Here is a 17,452-nt window from a genome sequence, read left to right on the forward strand (position 1 = left end):
CATACATAAGTTTAACCGGTAGAGCAAAGAGAAAAATAGCAGAGTGCAGAGTACAGTTTTGCAGCATTATATTATCACAGTTCCAAAGAAATATATTTTATCAAATAATTCATTTTAGCAAGATTTATCCTGGTAATTAATGGCAAACATCCGACATTTTAATCAAAATGGATTGTTTTTAACACTGAAACATCCAAGTAAACTAAGACATTCAGAATTTATTAATATCTAATTTCTGCACCGACTTCCAGATGAAGTGTGACTGAGATACACAACATTGCCCTAACATGTTTGTTAGTCACAATCCAGTCAAGCAAATGCTGGTATATATCGAAGATAGACACAAAGTGCTGATTAACTCAGTGGGCCTGGCAGCATCTCTGGAGGAAATGGATAGGTTTTGTTTGGCCGTCAGAAAATAGCAAATTATTAAATAGCAAATTATTAAACCATCCAGGCTAAGATAGTAATATACGTAATAGAGATCTATGAAAGCACTTATTTTACAGGGCAAACACTTGGTGGGTATCGCTGGATTCATCTTGTGTGTTGTTAGAAGAGTTGCCTTCCTTACCTGAAGGATGGCGACTTCATTACGAAGTTGGCTTTCTTGCTTTGTGGGGAACCTCATTTTATCAATCACTTTAATTGCCATATCCCTTCCAGTCTTCCTGTGCTTCCCTGCGAGTACAAAAGAAGATTTACAACGTATTATTCAGGGAATATTTATTGCTAACCCCCATCGACCACATGTAATTAAAAATCGTGGCTGGGTTCGACTTTCATACGGATACCTCGATCAGAAACGTCACCTATCCAGATTCTTCAGAGATGTTGCCTGACCCGCTGAGTTACTCCAGCAGTTCGTATCCTGTTGGTTTTAGGATTCCTGGTTCTCTGTACAAGCAGGAACTCTCTACTTGGAGAAAACCGCCCTAGCCAAGTAAAAAATCCAGTTTCACAGCCAATCTAGAGATTTGCCTATATTCCTAGAAATAATTGTAGACTGCCATCCAAGTTCTTAGAATTATATTCATAATAGTGGGGGCACCTTGTACAGCATCGACAATTGGGGACGAAAGGCCTATTTCCATGCTCTCTATTGATAAATCACAATAATTGCGCATGAATAAATTCAATAGAAACAATTTTAAATATTTTAGAGGAACCATTTAATGTGTCTCAAAAATTCTGGAATAGGTGTTACAATTCTGATTTTACTTCGGAGTCACGTGAGTGATTCCGTGAAGAACCCGCTCAGCACGCATGCGCGACATTACGTCCAGCAGAGCAACAGCTTTGTCAGGCGCTCCCGCTATGGAGGTGAAAGAACGGACCGTCAGGTAAGCTGACGTCGGGTTTTTCTTTCACAGGGAGCCTTCTGCTTTCAGGCAGAGAAGAAAGGCTCTAGAACAAACCTGTCCCCTGCTCGACTCCACGGAGGAGCATTCCATCTGGGGGAGGGCAGCAACAGAACAGACCTGTCCCCCGCTCGACTCCATGGAGGGGCGTTCCATCTGGGGGGCAGCATCAAGGCGGTAGGATCACTTACCCGGCGCTCCGCTATCCCGACACCGTGCCGAGCCCAGCCCGCTAGCGCCTGAGCAGCGGGCTGGAAGTACCGCCACGGAAGAGGCGTCTGGCCGGTGGCTCCGACTTATCGGACGGGACGTCTTTCCACCCGCATGGGGGGAAAGACAGCCGCCTGAACAGACCTGCCCCCCGCTCGACTACACGGAGGAGTGTTCCATCTCGCGGGGGCAGCAACAAGGCGGTAGGACCGCTTACCGGGCGGTCTGCTATACCCCGACACCGCGTCCGAGCCCAGCCCCGCTAGCGCGTGAGCAGCGGGCTGGATGTAAAGCCATGGGAGAGGCGTCCGGCCGGTGGCTCCGACTTGTCGGACGGGGACGTCTCTCCACCCAGGCGGGGGAGAGACAGCCTCCTGAGCCGCATGGAGCGGCTCTTGGGGCAGGAGCTCCAGCGAGGTGCACCCCAGGAGGGGCGCTCTCGCAGAGGGAGGTCAGGCACTCCCTCCACAGTGCCTTGTGCACTGTCCATTGCTTCCTCCTTTCCAGAGGATAGCTTTGGTGACCAGGACTGGGCTGGTCAAGAACAGGGGCAATGGCTGAAGATCTCGGGAGTATGCAAGGGGTGCAGGAACAGGAAGAGCCGCTAGGTGTGGTGGACAGCTACGTGGAAACCCCACGTGCAGGAGGCCGTTAAAAGCCTGACGTCAGCCATCACATCGTTTTTTTCCTCGTTCCATGGACAAATACGGAGATGACCACAACCTTCGTAAACAAGTCATTAGACCTGCCATAAAATCCTACATTGCGGGGTTTTGCATACCCCAGCCACTGAGCCAGACCCACTGCTCTTTTGCAAAAACCTCACAAAGCATATGAAGGACATGCAAGAGGTTTTACAAAACTTTCGGCTCATGAGGGCAGGGCCGGGACGAGCAAACCAAAAACAGTAATTCCTACGCAGCAGCACCCCATCGCGTCCATCAGTCAACGTCTACCATATCGGACTGATGAAAGCTCGGGGTCCGCATTCTATCACCGAAAGTCTTCTTTAGACCAGGGCCCAGAGCGGACCCCATGGAAAATGTGCCACCCCCCAAAGTCACCGCCACGTCAGACGACGTGCAACACTCGTTGGACCGGCAGGAAACAGAAGAATACCCATAACCATCGAGGTAGGTGGGTCTGGTTCCTACCAGTATATAGAGTAATACTAACACATGGGAGTATATCACGAGTGATCAGTATATACTCAATGGCATTAGTGAATACAAATACAATTCATACTAGAAAAATTGCCACCAGCTCAACATTCACCCCAGAGGGTATTTTTCCCCCTCTCCGTTAAAGAAACAAGAGGGACAAGCTGAACTGGTGAGAATAATTACAAAGGGTATCATGGGAAAACCTGAATCCTTGCAATTCGTTTCAAATATATTCACTAAACCCAAAAAAGATGGTGGATGTCGCATCATCATTGACTTAACTTCACTAAATATGTTTGTTAAGTATATACCTTTCAAAATGGAACCGGTTGTTACTGCCAAACAACTAAATTCCAAAGGATACTTCATGGCAAGCATTCATCTTAAAGATGTTTACTATTTAGTACCGTTCACAAGGATCATCGCAGATACCTGAAATTTACCTGGATGGGGCAGCTATAGCAGTTTAAAGCGTTACCCAATGGGTTCACATCAGCCCAAGAGTGTCACCATGACACTAAAACCAGCTCTGGCAATATTCAGAAGACAAAAACATATTGTCATGGCATATCTTGATGATATCCTAAATGGTGGGCAAGACCATGAAATTGACTATGTTAGCTGTTCAGCTACCAAACAGTTATTCAAAGCCCTGGGGTTGTCTTACATCCAGATAAATCTAAGTTGAAGCCATCCACTATCATGGACTAATTGGGCTTCACAATTAATTCAGTCTACGTGGCTGTAACATTGCCAAGAGACAACATAGTTGAATTGGCACAATCATGCAACAATTTAATGGTCAACAAACTACCAACTACTCGACAAGTAACAGAGTAATTGGGAAAATGGTAGCAGCATTTCCGGCTACATAATTTGGACCTTTGTACCAAAAACGACATACAGGTCATTATGATTGTTTCATGAAGTTACCCACTGAAGTAATATCAGAACTACAGTGGTGGGCAAAAAACATTTGACATAGTTTCAGCCTATTATCATCACTAACCCTACGTCAGTTATCCAAACAGATGCCAGTGCTCAAGGCTGGGGAGCAACTAACTCTATATCCAGCACAAGTAGTAGATGGACTAACCCAGAATCATCGTTACCACTTACACTGGGCATTAATTATCTAGAGATGTTGGGTGACTTTTATGGTTTAAAAGCATATGCATAAATATGCATCACTTGCATGTACGGTTATAAATAGATAATACTAAGGTGGTGGCCTACATTAACCATATGGGCGGCATAAAATCGGTATCATGCGACAAGTTGGTCAACACAATTTGGCAATGGTGTGTCCAAAGACATATTTGGCTATCAGTAACTTACCTGCCAGGTAAGCTAAATACAGTGGCAGACACCAGGTCACGTAAATTTAATGACAACATCGAATGGATGTTAAAACCCCCCCAAAAATTTTTTCACAAAAGTTACCAAGCAATATGGCACGCCAGATATCGATTTATTTGCATCGAGGCTAAATCACCAGGTACCTATGTATGTCGCTTGGGAACCAGACCCTGAGGCAGCAGCGGTAGATGCGTTCGCGCTGGATTGGGGAAATTCTTCTTCTATGCATTTCCTCCCTTCTGCCTCATCAGTCGGGGACTACGCACAGTACAAATGGACTCTGCTTCAGGTATTTTGATAGTACCCGACTGGCCTACACAGCCATGGTTCCCAATACTCCATGACATGGTTGTTGAAACTCCGATGGTATTCCCCAGTGACCCAGAGTTATTAACACCCAGTGTCGGGCACAAGCCACCCGTGCCATGAAAAAATCAAACTCCTGGGTTGCAGATTCTGCACAAACCACTTCTGGGACTGGGATTATCATAACAAACCGTTGACACCATGTCAGCATCCCTCCGAACATCCACTAAAAAACAGCACTTGTCCAGCATCAAAAAATGGGAGAAGTACTGCTTGGATACAGGGACCTCCTACTCAACCGCTACAGTTACCAACGCACTGGAATTCCTGGCGAACCTTCACCACGATGAAGGACTCAGCTACAGAGCCATCAACACAGCTAGAATTGCCCTACCTGTCTATTTAAAACCAGCTCCAGGGCAACAGGCCATGGGGTCCCACCAGCTGGTGGTCAAACTAATGAAGGGTATTTACAACTCTAACCCCCTAGACCAAGGTACACCCATATATGGGATGTCAGTGTGGTCCTGACATACCTCAGGGGATGGCCACCAGCCAGATCCCTCAACCTGGAACCATCTATGCTCAAAACACTCATGTTGATGGCACTTATATCTGCACAGAGGGTCCAGTCACTACACCTATTGCGACTGGACACCATGCTCACAGCTCCAGACCAGATCTCTGTCGTTATCCAGAGAATGATCAAACAGAGCAGACCAGGAACACTTAATCCAGTCGTGGAATTCCGGGGTTACCCGCCAGAAACACGGTTATGTGCCATGACCCTACTATCCTACATAGACACAACCAAAATATTCGAGGGAGATGAAAAGCCTTGTGGGTCAGTCATAAAAAACCTTATGGTCGGGTGACGAACCATTTCGAGATGGCTCAAGCAGGTGCTAAAACCTGTTGGGATAAAAACTAACATGTACAAATTTCATTCCACCAGGGCAGCATCCACGTCGACGGCTAAAAGAATGGACGTGCCTATAAACCACATCCTGGCTACAGCAGGATGGTGGGGGGAAAGCGTTCAGAAATTTTATAATAAGCCGTTGGCAAAACCTGTTTTATTTGCAGGAAAGATTTTACAGACTGCAAATATTTAATTTAAGCCCAGGGGAGCAATTTAATTTCTTTGTTGTTATTGTTAAAAAATACCATTGTGTTTTTCTACAAACAGATTCATTGGTTGGTTACGATAACACACTTCCTCCCTCAAAGACTTCGGCAGTGATGTAGTAATAACTGTTACACAGTTTGAAATCACAGAGCTTTGAAATCTTCACGGAATCACTCGCGTGACTCCGAAGTAAAATAGTAAGATTAAACGAGAACTTACCAGTTTGAAGTTTGATCTGTATTTTATGAGGAGTTACGATGAGGGATTACGTGCCCTCCGCTCCCACCCTCAATAATATGGGTCAAATTCATAAACTGATGTCTCCTTATCTTTACTATGTTTACTTCAATAACTGTGTCTATCTGTGATTCCACACCGCTGCTTTGAAGTATGCCGCGCATGCGTGCTGAGCGGGTTCTTCACGTAATCCCTCATCGTAACTCCTCATAAAATACAGATCAAACTTCAAACTGGTAAGTTCTCGTTTAATCTTACTATTATGTGCTGGTCATATTATTTCAAACTAAATACTCAGGGTGGCACGGTGGTAGAAACATAGAAAATAGGTGCAGCAGGAGGCCATTTGGCCCTTCGAGCCTGCACCGCCATTTATTGTGTTCATGGCTGATCATCCACAATCAGTAACCCGTGCCTGCCTTCTCCCTATATCCCTTGATTCCGCTAGTCCCTGGAGCTCTATCTAACTCTCTTTTAAATTCATCCAGTGAACTGGCCTCTACTGCCTTCTGTGGCAGATAATTCCACAAATTCACAACTCTCTGGGTTGCTATCTAACAGCGCAGGAGACCTGGGTTTGATCCTGACTACTATTGTCTGTACAGAGTTATGCTGTCTGTACGGAGTTTGCATGTTCTCCCTGTGATCGCGTGAGTTTCCTCCGGGCGCTCTGGTTTCCTCCCACATCCCAAAGACGCACATGTTTTAAGGTTAATTAGCCTCTGTAAATTGTCCCTGGTGTATGGGGTAATCGTTAGTCGCTACACTCAGTGGGCCGAAGGGCCTGTTTCCACGCTGTATCTCCAAACTAAAATCAAAACTAAAATCTGAACTTTTAATACGGGCTGCTTGGAAGGAATGATAAAGCCGAATTTTGGTTAAAAATATAAGAAGATATTAAATTGGCTTCTGGGCTATCTTACAGCTTTTATTTAGTCTCAAATTAGGCTTGCCTCAGGTTGCGGTGTGTGAGATAATAAATACTATAACATTGTCTCCCAAGTGACGAGGTGACAGAGAGGAAGCAGAGAAGGAGCTAGCTAGATCTCTTTGATGTATTGGAAAAGTAAGATGTCGTAAACCAAGTGTCCTATGTTTATGAGGGAGGAGGTGACAAGAGAGGAGAAGCTAGATTGATCTAAGGGATTGTGACAAAATGCCTTTGATGTGATGCATTCTGTAGAAACCTTTATTTTCCTGTACCTCTGACCATGACTAATGTCTGTGGAATGTGCTATGGTGACAAAAAAACACTATATAATGCAATGTAATTCTGTTGTTCAGAGAAGTGGACTGAGGACAGTGAAGTGTCTACATTGGTCACTTGACTGGAGTTCTCCCTCCCTTCCATCGGCCGATAATAAGTAAAGTTTTGAACTGGTCTACCAAATAGTTTGTGTGTTGTCTGTTTATTAAGAAGCGAACCTGTTTAGTTGTTATAAAAGTAACTTTTTCAGGAAGATTAAACAATCGACTTAGTTGATGACATTGCATTTGTCCAAATGTCACTTCTACCTTCTGTACATTGAATAAACAAAATGAACAGGCAAATCCTTCACTAAATGTAACTATTCTGTGGCAGCATTTCTTATGTGTTTAACTCACTCTCATCTGGACTTTCTGTTCCTCTGAATAAGTTCACTGTCCATTCTCTCTGAAAGTCAATTAACGACAAAAATCACAGCCTCTGGAGAAGTTCTTAACAGTCGACCTGGAGCTATTAAATGCCATGCTATTAAAACCCATCAAAGTTAAGTTGGCCTTTCATATCTCATAATCATAGTCATACAGCATGAAAACACAACCTTCAACCCAACTCCTCCATGCCGACCAAGGTGCCCCATCTAAGCTAGTCCTATTTGCCCGCGTTTGGCCCCTATCCCTATAAACCTTTCCAATTCATGCCTTTTAAGTTTATTATAGTATCTGCTTCAACTATCTCTTCCGACAGCTCGTTCTATATGTCCACCACCCTCCGAGTGAAAAAGTTGCCCCTCAGATTTGGATTAAATCCCGTCCCTCTCACCTTGAAGATATGTCCTCTTGTTTTTGCTTCCTCTATCCTGCGGAAAAGACTCTGTGCATTCACCCTATCTATTCCCCTCATGACTTTATTCACCTGTATGAGATCACCCCTCAGCCTCTTGCACTCCAAGGAATAAAGTCCTAGCCTACCCTTCGGGCCCTCAAGTCCTGGCGGCATAATTGTAAATGTTCTCTGCACTCTTTCCAACTTACTGACGTCCTTCCTATAGCAGAGTGACCAAAACTGAACACAGTATACTCTAAGTGTAGCCTCACCGACATCTTGTACAAATTTGCAGACATCCCAAATAATGCAAGGTGATAATTCTGTTCTCTTCAGATGCAGTCAACTTGTTCATTTCTGATGAGCCACGTATAATTAACTTTCAGTAAAGAGACAAATAATGTATGACTTTCTGTTTTGTTGATCAATGCTCAAACAGGGAAATAACAACTGGAAGTTCTGAGGATTTAAAGTTTTGCTTAAAGCTATGCTTCTATAGTTATGTTCATTGGGTACGGAGGTATATTAAATTAATGTAGCTGGGGTGGTTCCGAGTAAAAACACTGCTTGGTAAATGACCGCAATATATCAATCACTGTAGCACAATGCGCAGCTAGTAGAGCTGCTACCTAAAGGGGCTGTCCCACTTACGTGTCCTTGGCACACAAATTACGCAACCTCGTGGTCGCGTTGAACCGAGACGGTCGAGCGAAGGTTACATGCGTACGCACAGCCATCTGGAGCGTGTGACGTCATTTGAAGATGAATACAAAGCTGGAGTAACTCAGCGAGACCGGCAGCATCTCTGGAGAGAAGGAATGGGTGACGTTTCGTGTCGAGACTCTTCTTCAGTCTGAAAAGAACGGTCTTGACCCGAAACATCACCCATTGCTTCTCTCCAGAGATGCTGCCGGTCCCGCTGAGTTACTCCTGCATTTTGTGTCTATCTTCAATTTTCTTGGAGTAGGAGTGGGGTCGGATCCGGACCGCAACGGCCGTGAGTCCCAGGCCGAGTTCGGCGATCGTTTGCCTGCTTCTGCTGCTGTTGAAGGTGAGACGTTGCGTCGCGCCAGGTTCTTGGGCCTGTCCCACTTTGGCCGTCAGTTCCGTGACAGGCCGTTGGCGCGCAAAGATTTTGTTCACTGCAAGAATTTCGGAGCCCCGCGCGATGTCGGGACCGGCCCCGCACAACTCCATACTCCTCCGCGCTTCTAAGTGGGACCGGCCCCGCGCGGCCATATGGTGCCCGTACGCCTCAAGCGACCACAAGGTCGCGTAATTTGAGAGCCAAGTACACGTAAGTGGGACAGGCCCTCAACAGTGCCAGATAATTTGGGTTCTATCATGTTCTTGAGTGCTGCCTGTGTGGAGTTTGCATGTTCTCCCTGTGAGAGTGGATTTCCTCCGGTTTCCTCTCACATCCCAAAGTCGTGCTCGTTTACAGGTTAATTGCCCTCTGTAAATTGTTCTGAGAAAGTGGGATAACGAGTGTGAACGGGTGATCGATGGTCGCCATGAACTCGGAGGACCGACGGGACTTTTTACATGCCTCATCTTTAAACATAAACAGTATTGACTTACCCCCGTAAACTATTCCAAACTGTCCTGAACCCAGAACCTCGTCAGCAAAGATTTGGTACACCGAACTGATGTCCTGCAATACAAAATTGGACAAGGTTAATGACAGATGTAGTGTAGATCATCTGTTTGTTCTGTACTGTGCCCTTAACCACATGTGGTTATGAAAGTAAGCATGCAGGTACAGCAGCAGTGAAGAAAGCCAATTATAACAAGAGGAATCGAATATAGGAGCAAAGAGGTCCTGCAGTTGTACAGAGCCCTAGTGAGACCACACCTGGAGTATTGTGTTCAGTTTTGGTCCCCTAATTTGAAGAAGGACATTCTTGCTATTGAGGGAGTGCAGCGTAGGTTTACAAGGTTAATTCCCGGGATGGCGGGACTGTCATATGCTGAGAGAATGGAGCAGCTGGGCTTGTACACTCTGGAGTTTAGAAGGATGAGAGGGCATCTCATTGAAACATATAAGATTGTTAAGGGCTTGGACACGCTAGAGGCAGGAAACATGTTCCCGATATTGGGGGAGTTTAAGAATAAGGAGTAAGCCATTTAGAATGGAGACGAGGAAACACTTTTTCCTCACAGAGAGTGGCGAGTCTGTGGAATTCTCTGCCTCAGAGGGCGGTGGAGGAAGGTTCTCTGGATGCTTTCAAGAGAGAGCTAGATAGGGCTCTTAAAAATACCGGAGTCAGGGGATATGGGGAGAAGGCAGGAACGGGGTACTGATTGGGGATGATCAGCCATGATCACATTGAATGGCGGTGCTGGCTCGTAGGGCCGAATGGTCTATTCCTGTACCTATTGTCTATTGTCTATGTGCTTGTTAACGTGCTAATTATGGGTTTCTGCCGGCAGTCAATGTGATGGGCAGGAATGCTCAGACTAAACATTTAGGGTGGCACGGTGGCACAGCGGTAGATTAGCTGCCTTACTGCGCCAGAGACTCAGGTTTGATCCTGACTACGGGATCCTGAAATCCCTTTAGAAAGGAGATGTGGAGGAATTATGCTCCTATCACTTATAAAGTTCTTTAGTCAGGGGGTGGTGAATCTGCGGAATTCATTGCCACAGATTGCTGTGGAGGCCAAGTCAATGGATATGGATGATTAGTAAGGGTGTCAGGGTTTATGGGGAGAAGGCAGGAGAATGGGGTTGAGAGGAAAAGATAGATCAGCCATGATTGAATGGCAGAGTAGACTTGATGGGCAGAATGGCCTAATTCCGCTCCTAAAACTTAAGAACCTATGAAGTCTAAAAGTCTAAAGTTTTATTTATTATAATTTACTGGCGCACTTAAGGAAGAATAAAGGTCAACTTACCACATTCTCCTGGACTTGACAGTTAGATACAGAGATGCTGAGAGACAGGTCATCTGTGGAATGAATGAAAAGGAGGGACATAATTAATGGAGTGTTGGAATTGAGGTTATAATTCAACAGCAGAAATATCATCTGTATTATTCAAAATACATTTTGATGCACACACATATAGGCCACCCATCACAATTGGTTATGCTGTTTTTTGTATTATATTTCACACAGCCTCCTCACACCCAACAATCTAACTCCATCAGCGAGTTTGACTCCTTTTGATCGCATTAATCTAACTTCCTCTGAAATGTAGCAATTCAGCTTGAAATTAAAAACTTTCGATGTTTGTGATCTAAGGGGAAATGCTGTTAATACTCAGCAGATTTGGTACTATATCAGCATTTAAAAAACATTTGGACAGGTGCCTGGATATGAAAGGCTAAGAGGGATTTGGGCCAAATGAGACTAGTGTAGATGGGGCAACTTGTTCGGCATGGACGAGTTGGGCCGAAGGGCCTGTGTCTGTGCCGTATGACTACATGACCGTTTGACTATCAGGCAGGTTCAGTTGAATGAGAAATAGTTAACGGCGGCACAGTAGCATAGCTGGTAGAGTTGCTGCCTCACAGTGCCAGAGACCCGGATTCGATCCTGAGCTCAGGTGCTGTCTGTGTGGAATTTGCACGTTCTCCCTGTGACTGCGTGGGTAACATTCAGATGCTCCGGTTTCCTCCTACATCCCGAAGACGTGCGGCTTTGTAGGTCAATTGTCTTCTCTAGAATGCCTCACTTGAATGTAAAGAAGTGGATGTGAAAGTGATAACATAACTAGTGTGAATGGGTGATCGGCGGTCAGCGTGGACTTGGTGCGCCAAAGTGCCTGTTTCCATGCTGTAACTCTAAAACAAAAGTAAGACTCTAAAACAAAATAATTAATTTTTCACATCCACGACCCTTGGTTCTGGCAAAAACTCCAAAACCTGAAATATTTAACTCTCCACCCTTTTTCTAGATGTGCTGAGTGTTTCCAGCATTTGCTGCTTTTATTAACAATTGAGTATTTCCTGGCTGCCATTGAAACAATGATTTCAAAATTACAACTTGTAATTTGCCAAAAAGTGGAACCTATAACTTTACTCCTGGCAAATGAATTATTCCCCCCCCTCCCCCGGTCAAATTACTCCTTGGGAGATGATAGGTGATATCTCCTCAAGTTTCTGTCATTAGAAAGTGATACCCAATGTACTAACATATTAACAAAGCATCTTTAATGGAGTGAAACATCCAAGCCTTTCAGAATGCAGATGACTTTAAGCTTGCAACCCTGAACCATTCTTTTGTTGTTGTGGGGTGAGAATCCCAGAAGGCACAGGGCATGCTTGGAGCACCATCACCACGATGATGGCAATGAATCAAGGCAGAGTCTTATAGTCCCGTTCACAAGGACAGCGAGAGAGACGGGAAACAAAACCTGTCCTCACCACGAAACAATAAAGGACAAATCAGCAAAACTGGAGAGGAAGGAGAGCAGCTTGGAGATGCAAATTAATTTAAAAGAGTAAAATTAGTTCCTAAAATGTGAGGGCAAGAGGAAAAAGGGAAATTTTCAGAAATTGGCAGATTCTTAATTAGTGTCAGTGGTTACTGGAAGAAGACAGGAGAATGGGGTTGAGAGGGAAAGATCAGCCATGTTTGAATGCCGGAGTAGGCTTAATGGGCAGAATGGCCTAATTCTGCTCCTCTAACTTATGAACAGGGTGCTGTTGAGCCACAATCAATGAGTGGAATAACATGTCTGTGCTGAACATGTAACCAAGACCAACTCTTATCTGTTTGCACATAATCCATATTTGATTTTTTCCATATTGGGAAATAGGTTCTGACTGTTTGAGAGAAGATGCTGGGGTAACAACAAATTTTAAGGGATAACCGATTAATCAGCAAAAGTATAAAGAGGTTTGTCTACTGCCATTAGACCAGGACTACAAGGATCTGGAAGGGCCCAAGATGGCTGGGGAAGTCAGATTCAAATAGTGAAATAAATGGCTGATATCTGTAATAGTCAACAAGGAAAGCTAGTCTATAAAAACATATCTAGTTCACTACTGTCCTTCAGGGAAGGTAGCCTATTATTACCCACAAGGTTATAACATAAGTTCTAGGAGCAGAATAAGGCTATTCGGCCCATCAAGTCTACTCCACCATTCAATCATCTATCCTTCCCTCTCAACACCATTCTCCTGCCTTCACCCCCTGACACTCTTACAATCAACAATCCGTCAATTTCCGCCTTAAAAATATCCATTGATGACCACCTGTCTGTGGCAATGAATTCCACAGCTTCACCCACTCTCAGACTAAATAAATTCCTTCTCATCTGCGTTCTAAAGGTACATTCTTTTATTCTGAGGCTATGGCCTCAGGTCCTAGACTCTCCTACTAGTGGAAACATCCTCTCCACATTCTCTCTCTCAGCTCTCTGTCCAGGACTTTCACTATTCGGTAAGTTTCAATAAAGTTCCCCCTCATCCTTCTAAACTCCAACGAGTACAGGCCCTGTGCCATCAAAAGCTCATCATATATTAACCTTATCATCCCTGAAATCATTCTTGTAATCCTCCTCTGGACCCTCTCCAATGCCAACAGATACTTCCTCAGATACGTGGCCCTAAACTGCACACAATATTCCAAATACGGTCTGACCACTTCTTTATAAAGCCTCAGCATTACATCCCTGTTTCTGCACTGTAGCCTTCTGGAAATAAATGTTAGCTTTGCATTCGCCTTCCTTACTACCGATTAAACTTACAAATTAACTTTTTGGGAATCCTGCACCAGCGCTCCCAAGTCCCTTTGCACCTCCGATTTCAGAAATCTATCCCGATTTAGAAAATAGTCTACGCCTTTATTCCTACTACCAAAATGCATGACTCCACACTTTGCTACGCTGTATTTCATCTGCATATATATATATGTAACAAGTCCACAAGTCCCTCTTCTCTCCTCTCCCATCAGGCATAAAGTACAGAAGTGTGAAAATGCACACCTCCAGATTCAGGGACAGTCTTTTCCCAGCATTTATAATACAATTGAACCATCCTATCAGCAACTAGAGAACAGTCCTGAGCTACTATCTACCTCCTTGGAGACCCTCGGACTATCTATGATCGGGCTTTACTGGACTTTACCTCGCACTAAATGTGATTCACGTTATTCCCTTTATCATATATCTACACACTGTGGATGGCTCGATTGTAATCATGTATTGTCTTCCTGCTGACTGGCGAAACTAAACTCATCTCAAACTCAATTCAACTTAACAAAGCAGCAACACATGTAGACAGAGTGGCAATGAAGGCATTTATAGGTCAGGGCATTGAGTACTAGAGTCAGGAAGTTATAATGTGGCTTTATAGGACTTTGTTTAGGCCACATTAGCCTGCAGTTTTGGTTGCCCCATTACAGGAAGGATGTGGAGGTTTTGGAGAGGCTGGGGGGGATATTTACCAGAATTATGCCAGGATTATGTGGTATTGACTACAGGGAGAGGTTGGACAAACTTGGATTGTTTTCTCCGCAACACTGGATGTTGAAGGGAGAGCTGATAGAAGTATATAAAAATGAGAGGCATAGATAGGGTAGACAGTCAGAACCTTTTTCTCCAGAATATAAATATTGAATACTAGAGGGCATGTATGTGTTTGACTGTTAGCTGCTTTGTAAAATGGTTTAGCATGCTATTTAATTTGATGGACAATCAATGATAGTTTTGCCTATAATTTTCAAGAAAAATTCAGTGCATGCACATGGGAGGACATAAAATCAAGAAGGTACGACAAGAATACAGAAGGGCTTAAAAGCAGAGGAGAATTTAGAAGCCAACACATCTGGTCAGAATAAGTACGTTTGGCCTCAGTGAGTAAAGCTCCATTCAGCATGGATTGGTTAGTGTGGTTAAGTTGCATCGAAAGCAATGTTCAAACCTGTTAGGAATTGAAGCAAAGTTCCCATTTACAAATGATTAGAGAGGTTAGAAGAAATTACAAGATGATAAACTTCAAGACTCTGGGATGAAAAAGGAGTTTTTGGCATTGATCCACAGACAAGCAGAATGGAAGCATTTATAGGAGGAGTACAAAATGGAGTTCAAGCAAGTAAATTATTTAGGTCTACAAGGAACTGCAGACGCTGGTTTACATACAGAAACACAAAGTGCTGGAGTAATTCAGCAGGTCAGGCAGCATCTTTGGAGGACATGGATAGGTGAAGAAGGGTCCCGACTCAAAACATCACCTATCCACGTTCTTCAGAGATGCTGCCTGAGTTGCTGTGTTACTCCAGTACTTGGGGTCTTTAAAAAAACTATTTAGCTTGTTAGCTGTTCAGGATGGTAAAGATTCTGTAAATACCAAATGGTTGTTAATAAGGCAGTCATTTTTGTGACTGGGGATAGTAATGGATGGAGAAATGGCAGCTACATTCAATGATAACCCTGATTTATCACATCATCTCTGCGAATGGCAAAACAGACCAGAGACACAAGGAACTGCAGATGCTGGAATCTAGAGCAAAACACAAAGTGCTGGAGTAACTCAGCAAATCAGGCAGCATCTGTGGAAGGAATGGACAGGCAAGGTTTCAGGTTGAGACCCATCTTCAGACTGATTGTGGTCGGTGGTTACGGGTGGGGGAGAGAATGGTGGAAAAGAGAGGTGGGGGCACTATGAAGTTGACAAGTGATGGGTGGATACAGGTGATGTGTGGGTTGATGGACAGATGCGTGGAGTGAGTGGCAGGAGCTAGAGATAAGGAGACCAGACTGGTCCGGAGTTGCCTGAGGAAGGGTGTAAGTGAAGGAGCGATGCACCCGGAGAACAAGGCTGGTGAGATCAGCAAGTATTAATCAAGGGAGATGAAATTGAATGAAATGGGTCACTCGGACATTCAACTGTAATAACAAGGGAATGCAGATGCTGGTTTATACCAGAGCCCCAAAATGCTGTACTAATTCAGTGGGTCAGACAGCATCTCTGGAAAACATGGATAGGTGACATTTCAGGTTGGAACTGTAGAAGGTAACCGACCCGAAACGTCACCTATCCATTTTCTCCAGAGATGCTGCCTGACTGATCACATTGAATGGCACCTATTGTCTATTGTCTATTGACCTACTGAGCTACTCCAGCATTTTGTGTCTATTATTCATAATTCATTCAGCATAATTTCCCCAATTCGGGCTCTCTTCAAAGTGTACCATCTTTCTGATTCAAATCACAGATATACAAAAAGGAAAACCAAAGCCTTAATGATTCATATGGGGGATGACTTTGAGTCATACAGTGTTCCACAAAAAATCTGGTGGAGGCCAATTCTCTGGATGCTTTCAAGTGAGTTAGATAGAGCTCTTAAAGATAGCGGAGTCAAGGGATATGGGGAGAAGGCAGGAATGGGGTACCGATTGTGGATGATCAGCCATGATGACAGTGAATGGCGGTGCTGGCTCGAAGGGCTGAATGGCCTACTCCTGCACCTGTTGTCTAGTGAAACAAGCCCTTCGGCCCAACTTGCACATGCCGACCAACATGCCCCATCTACACTAGGCCCACCTGCCTGCGTTTGGCCCATATCCCACTAAATCTATCGTATCCATATTAATGACTGAAAAATCACCCTTTATTCTTATGGGCCTGTCCCACTTACGCAACTTTTTCGGCGACTGCTGGCACCCATCATAGGTCATTGCAGGTTGGCGAAATTTTTCAACATGTTGAAAATTCAGCGGCGACCAGAAAGACGCTATGCCTCTTTGGGTGACCGAGGACACTACTCACGACCATACAGGCAACACCCTGGCGGCATGTCGCAGCGGGAAGCCTGTATGGTCATGAGTAATCGCCCAAAGAGTCGTACCTTGTTCTGGTCTCCGCTGGACTTTCAACATGTTGAATATTTTCGGTGACCTGTAACGAACTATGACGGGGTGCCGGCATTCGCTGATAAAGTCGCGTAAGTGGGACAGGCCCATTAGGGAAATGTGAATATAATGACAGGAGTAGCGGCTCAGACCTATCCTACCTATTCAATTAGTTTAGCTGACATAACTCAATCTGTCCTTTCTTTCCCAAACCCATCACGATATTCTGTTAATGGAAGACCTTCAGTCACTATAATTTAAAATTAACAACTAACCTTCCACCAATTTGGCACTTGTAGAGTTTTCTATCTCCTTCTAAATTTAAACATTCAAATATTTTTGTTCCCATTCCGATTCAATAATCTCACAATTTTCCAAGAAATTGGAACTGAATTCATTCTAAAAATTCAAACTGTGGGACATGAAGGGATCACCACCTCCATCTTTCCTTCAACCATCAAAGACCTTTGGTAGGTTATAGGCAGCCATAAAAGTTCTTCCACAAAAATTCTCGTTCTCTCTAATTAACAACATTCCGCCTTGTAATAGATTCAGGCAAATTCCCTGCCACTGACATTAAACTCTTTGGCTTGTAATTACTTGGTTTGCCCCTTTACTTTAACTATGTGAGCATCTAGATTAGCAAGAGTGCTGTACCCGTCATTAACTTGTTCTGGGGTGAAACAATATTCACATTGCTAGGCTCCGCTGCACTATGCAAATAAAGGTCACATTTGTTTATTCTTGCTTCCTTCCTCTAGATGTTTCTTTCTGTGGCTTTTGACAGAGCTCTGGAAAATAAAATATTGAATGTTCATTTTCTGAGGTGGAGGAAGTGGTGTGTGTGGACACGAAC

The 17,452-nt window shown here is 44.2% G+C and overlaps 1 protein-coding gene across 3 annotated transcripts in view; it reads right to left on the reverse strand.

Annotated features, from left to right (window-relative positions):
- Nucleotides 1-17,452, reverse strand: part of prkd3 (protein kinase D3) — a 281,534-nt gene that overhangs the window by 15,397 nt on the left and 248,685 nt on the right. For all 3 annotated transcript variants that reach the window (XM_033025439.1, XM_033025437.1, XM_033025438.1), the window contains exons 13-15: nt 10,692-10,744; nt 9,376-9,448; nt 575-681 (exon numbers count right to left, since the gene is read on the reverse strand). In XM_033025439.1, the coding sequence (XP_032881330.1) occupies nt 575-681; nt 9,376-9,448; nt 10,692-10,744 (233 nt within the window). The remainder of the gene's footprint in view (nt 1-574; nt 682-9,375; nt 9,449-10,691; nt 10,745-17,452) is intronic.

This window comes from Amblyraja radiata, chromosome 8 (assembly GCF_010909765.2).
Source record: "Amblyraja radiata isolate CabotCenter1 chromosome 8, sAmbRad1.1.pri, whole genome shotgun sequence".
Taxonomy (NCBI): domain Eukaryota; kingdom Metazoa; phylum Chordata; class Chondrichthyes; order Rajiformes; family Rajidae; genus Amblyraja; species Amblyraja radiata.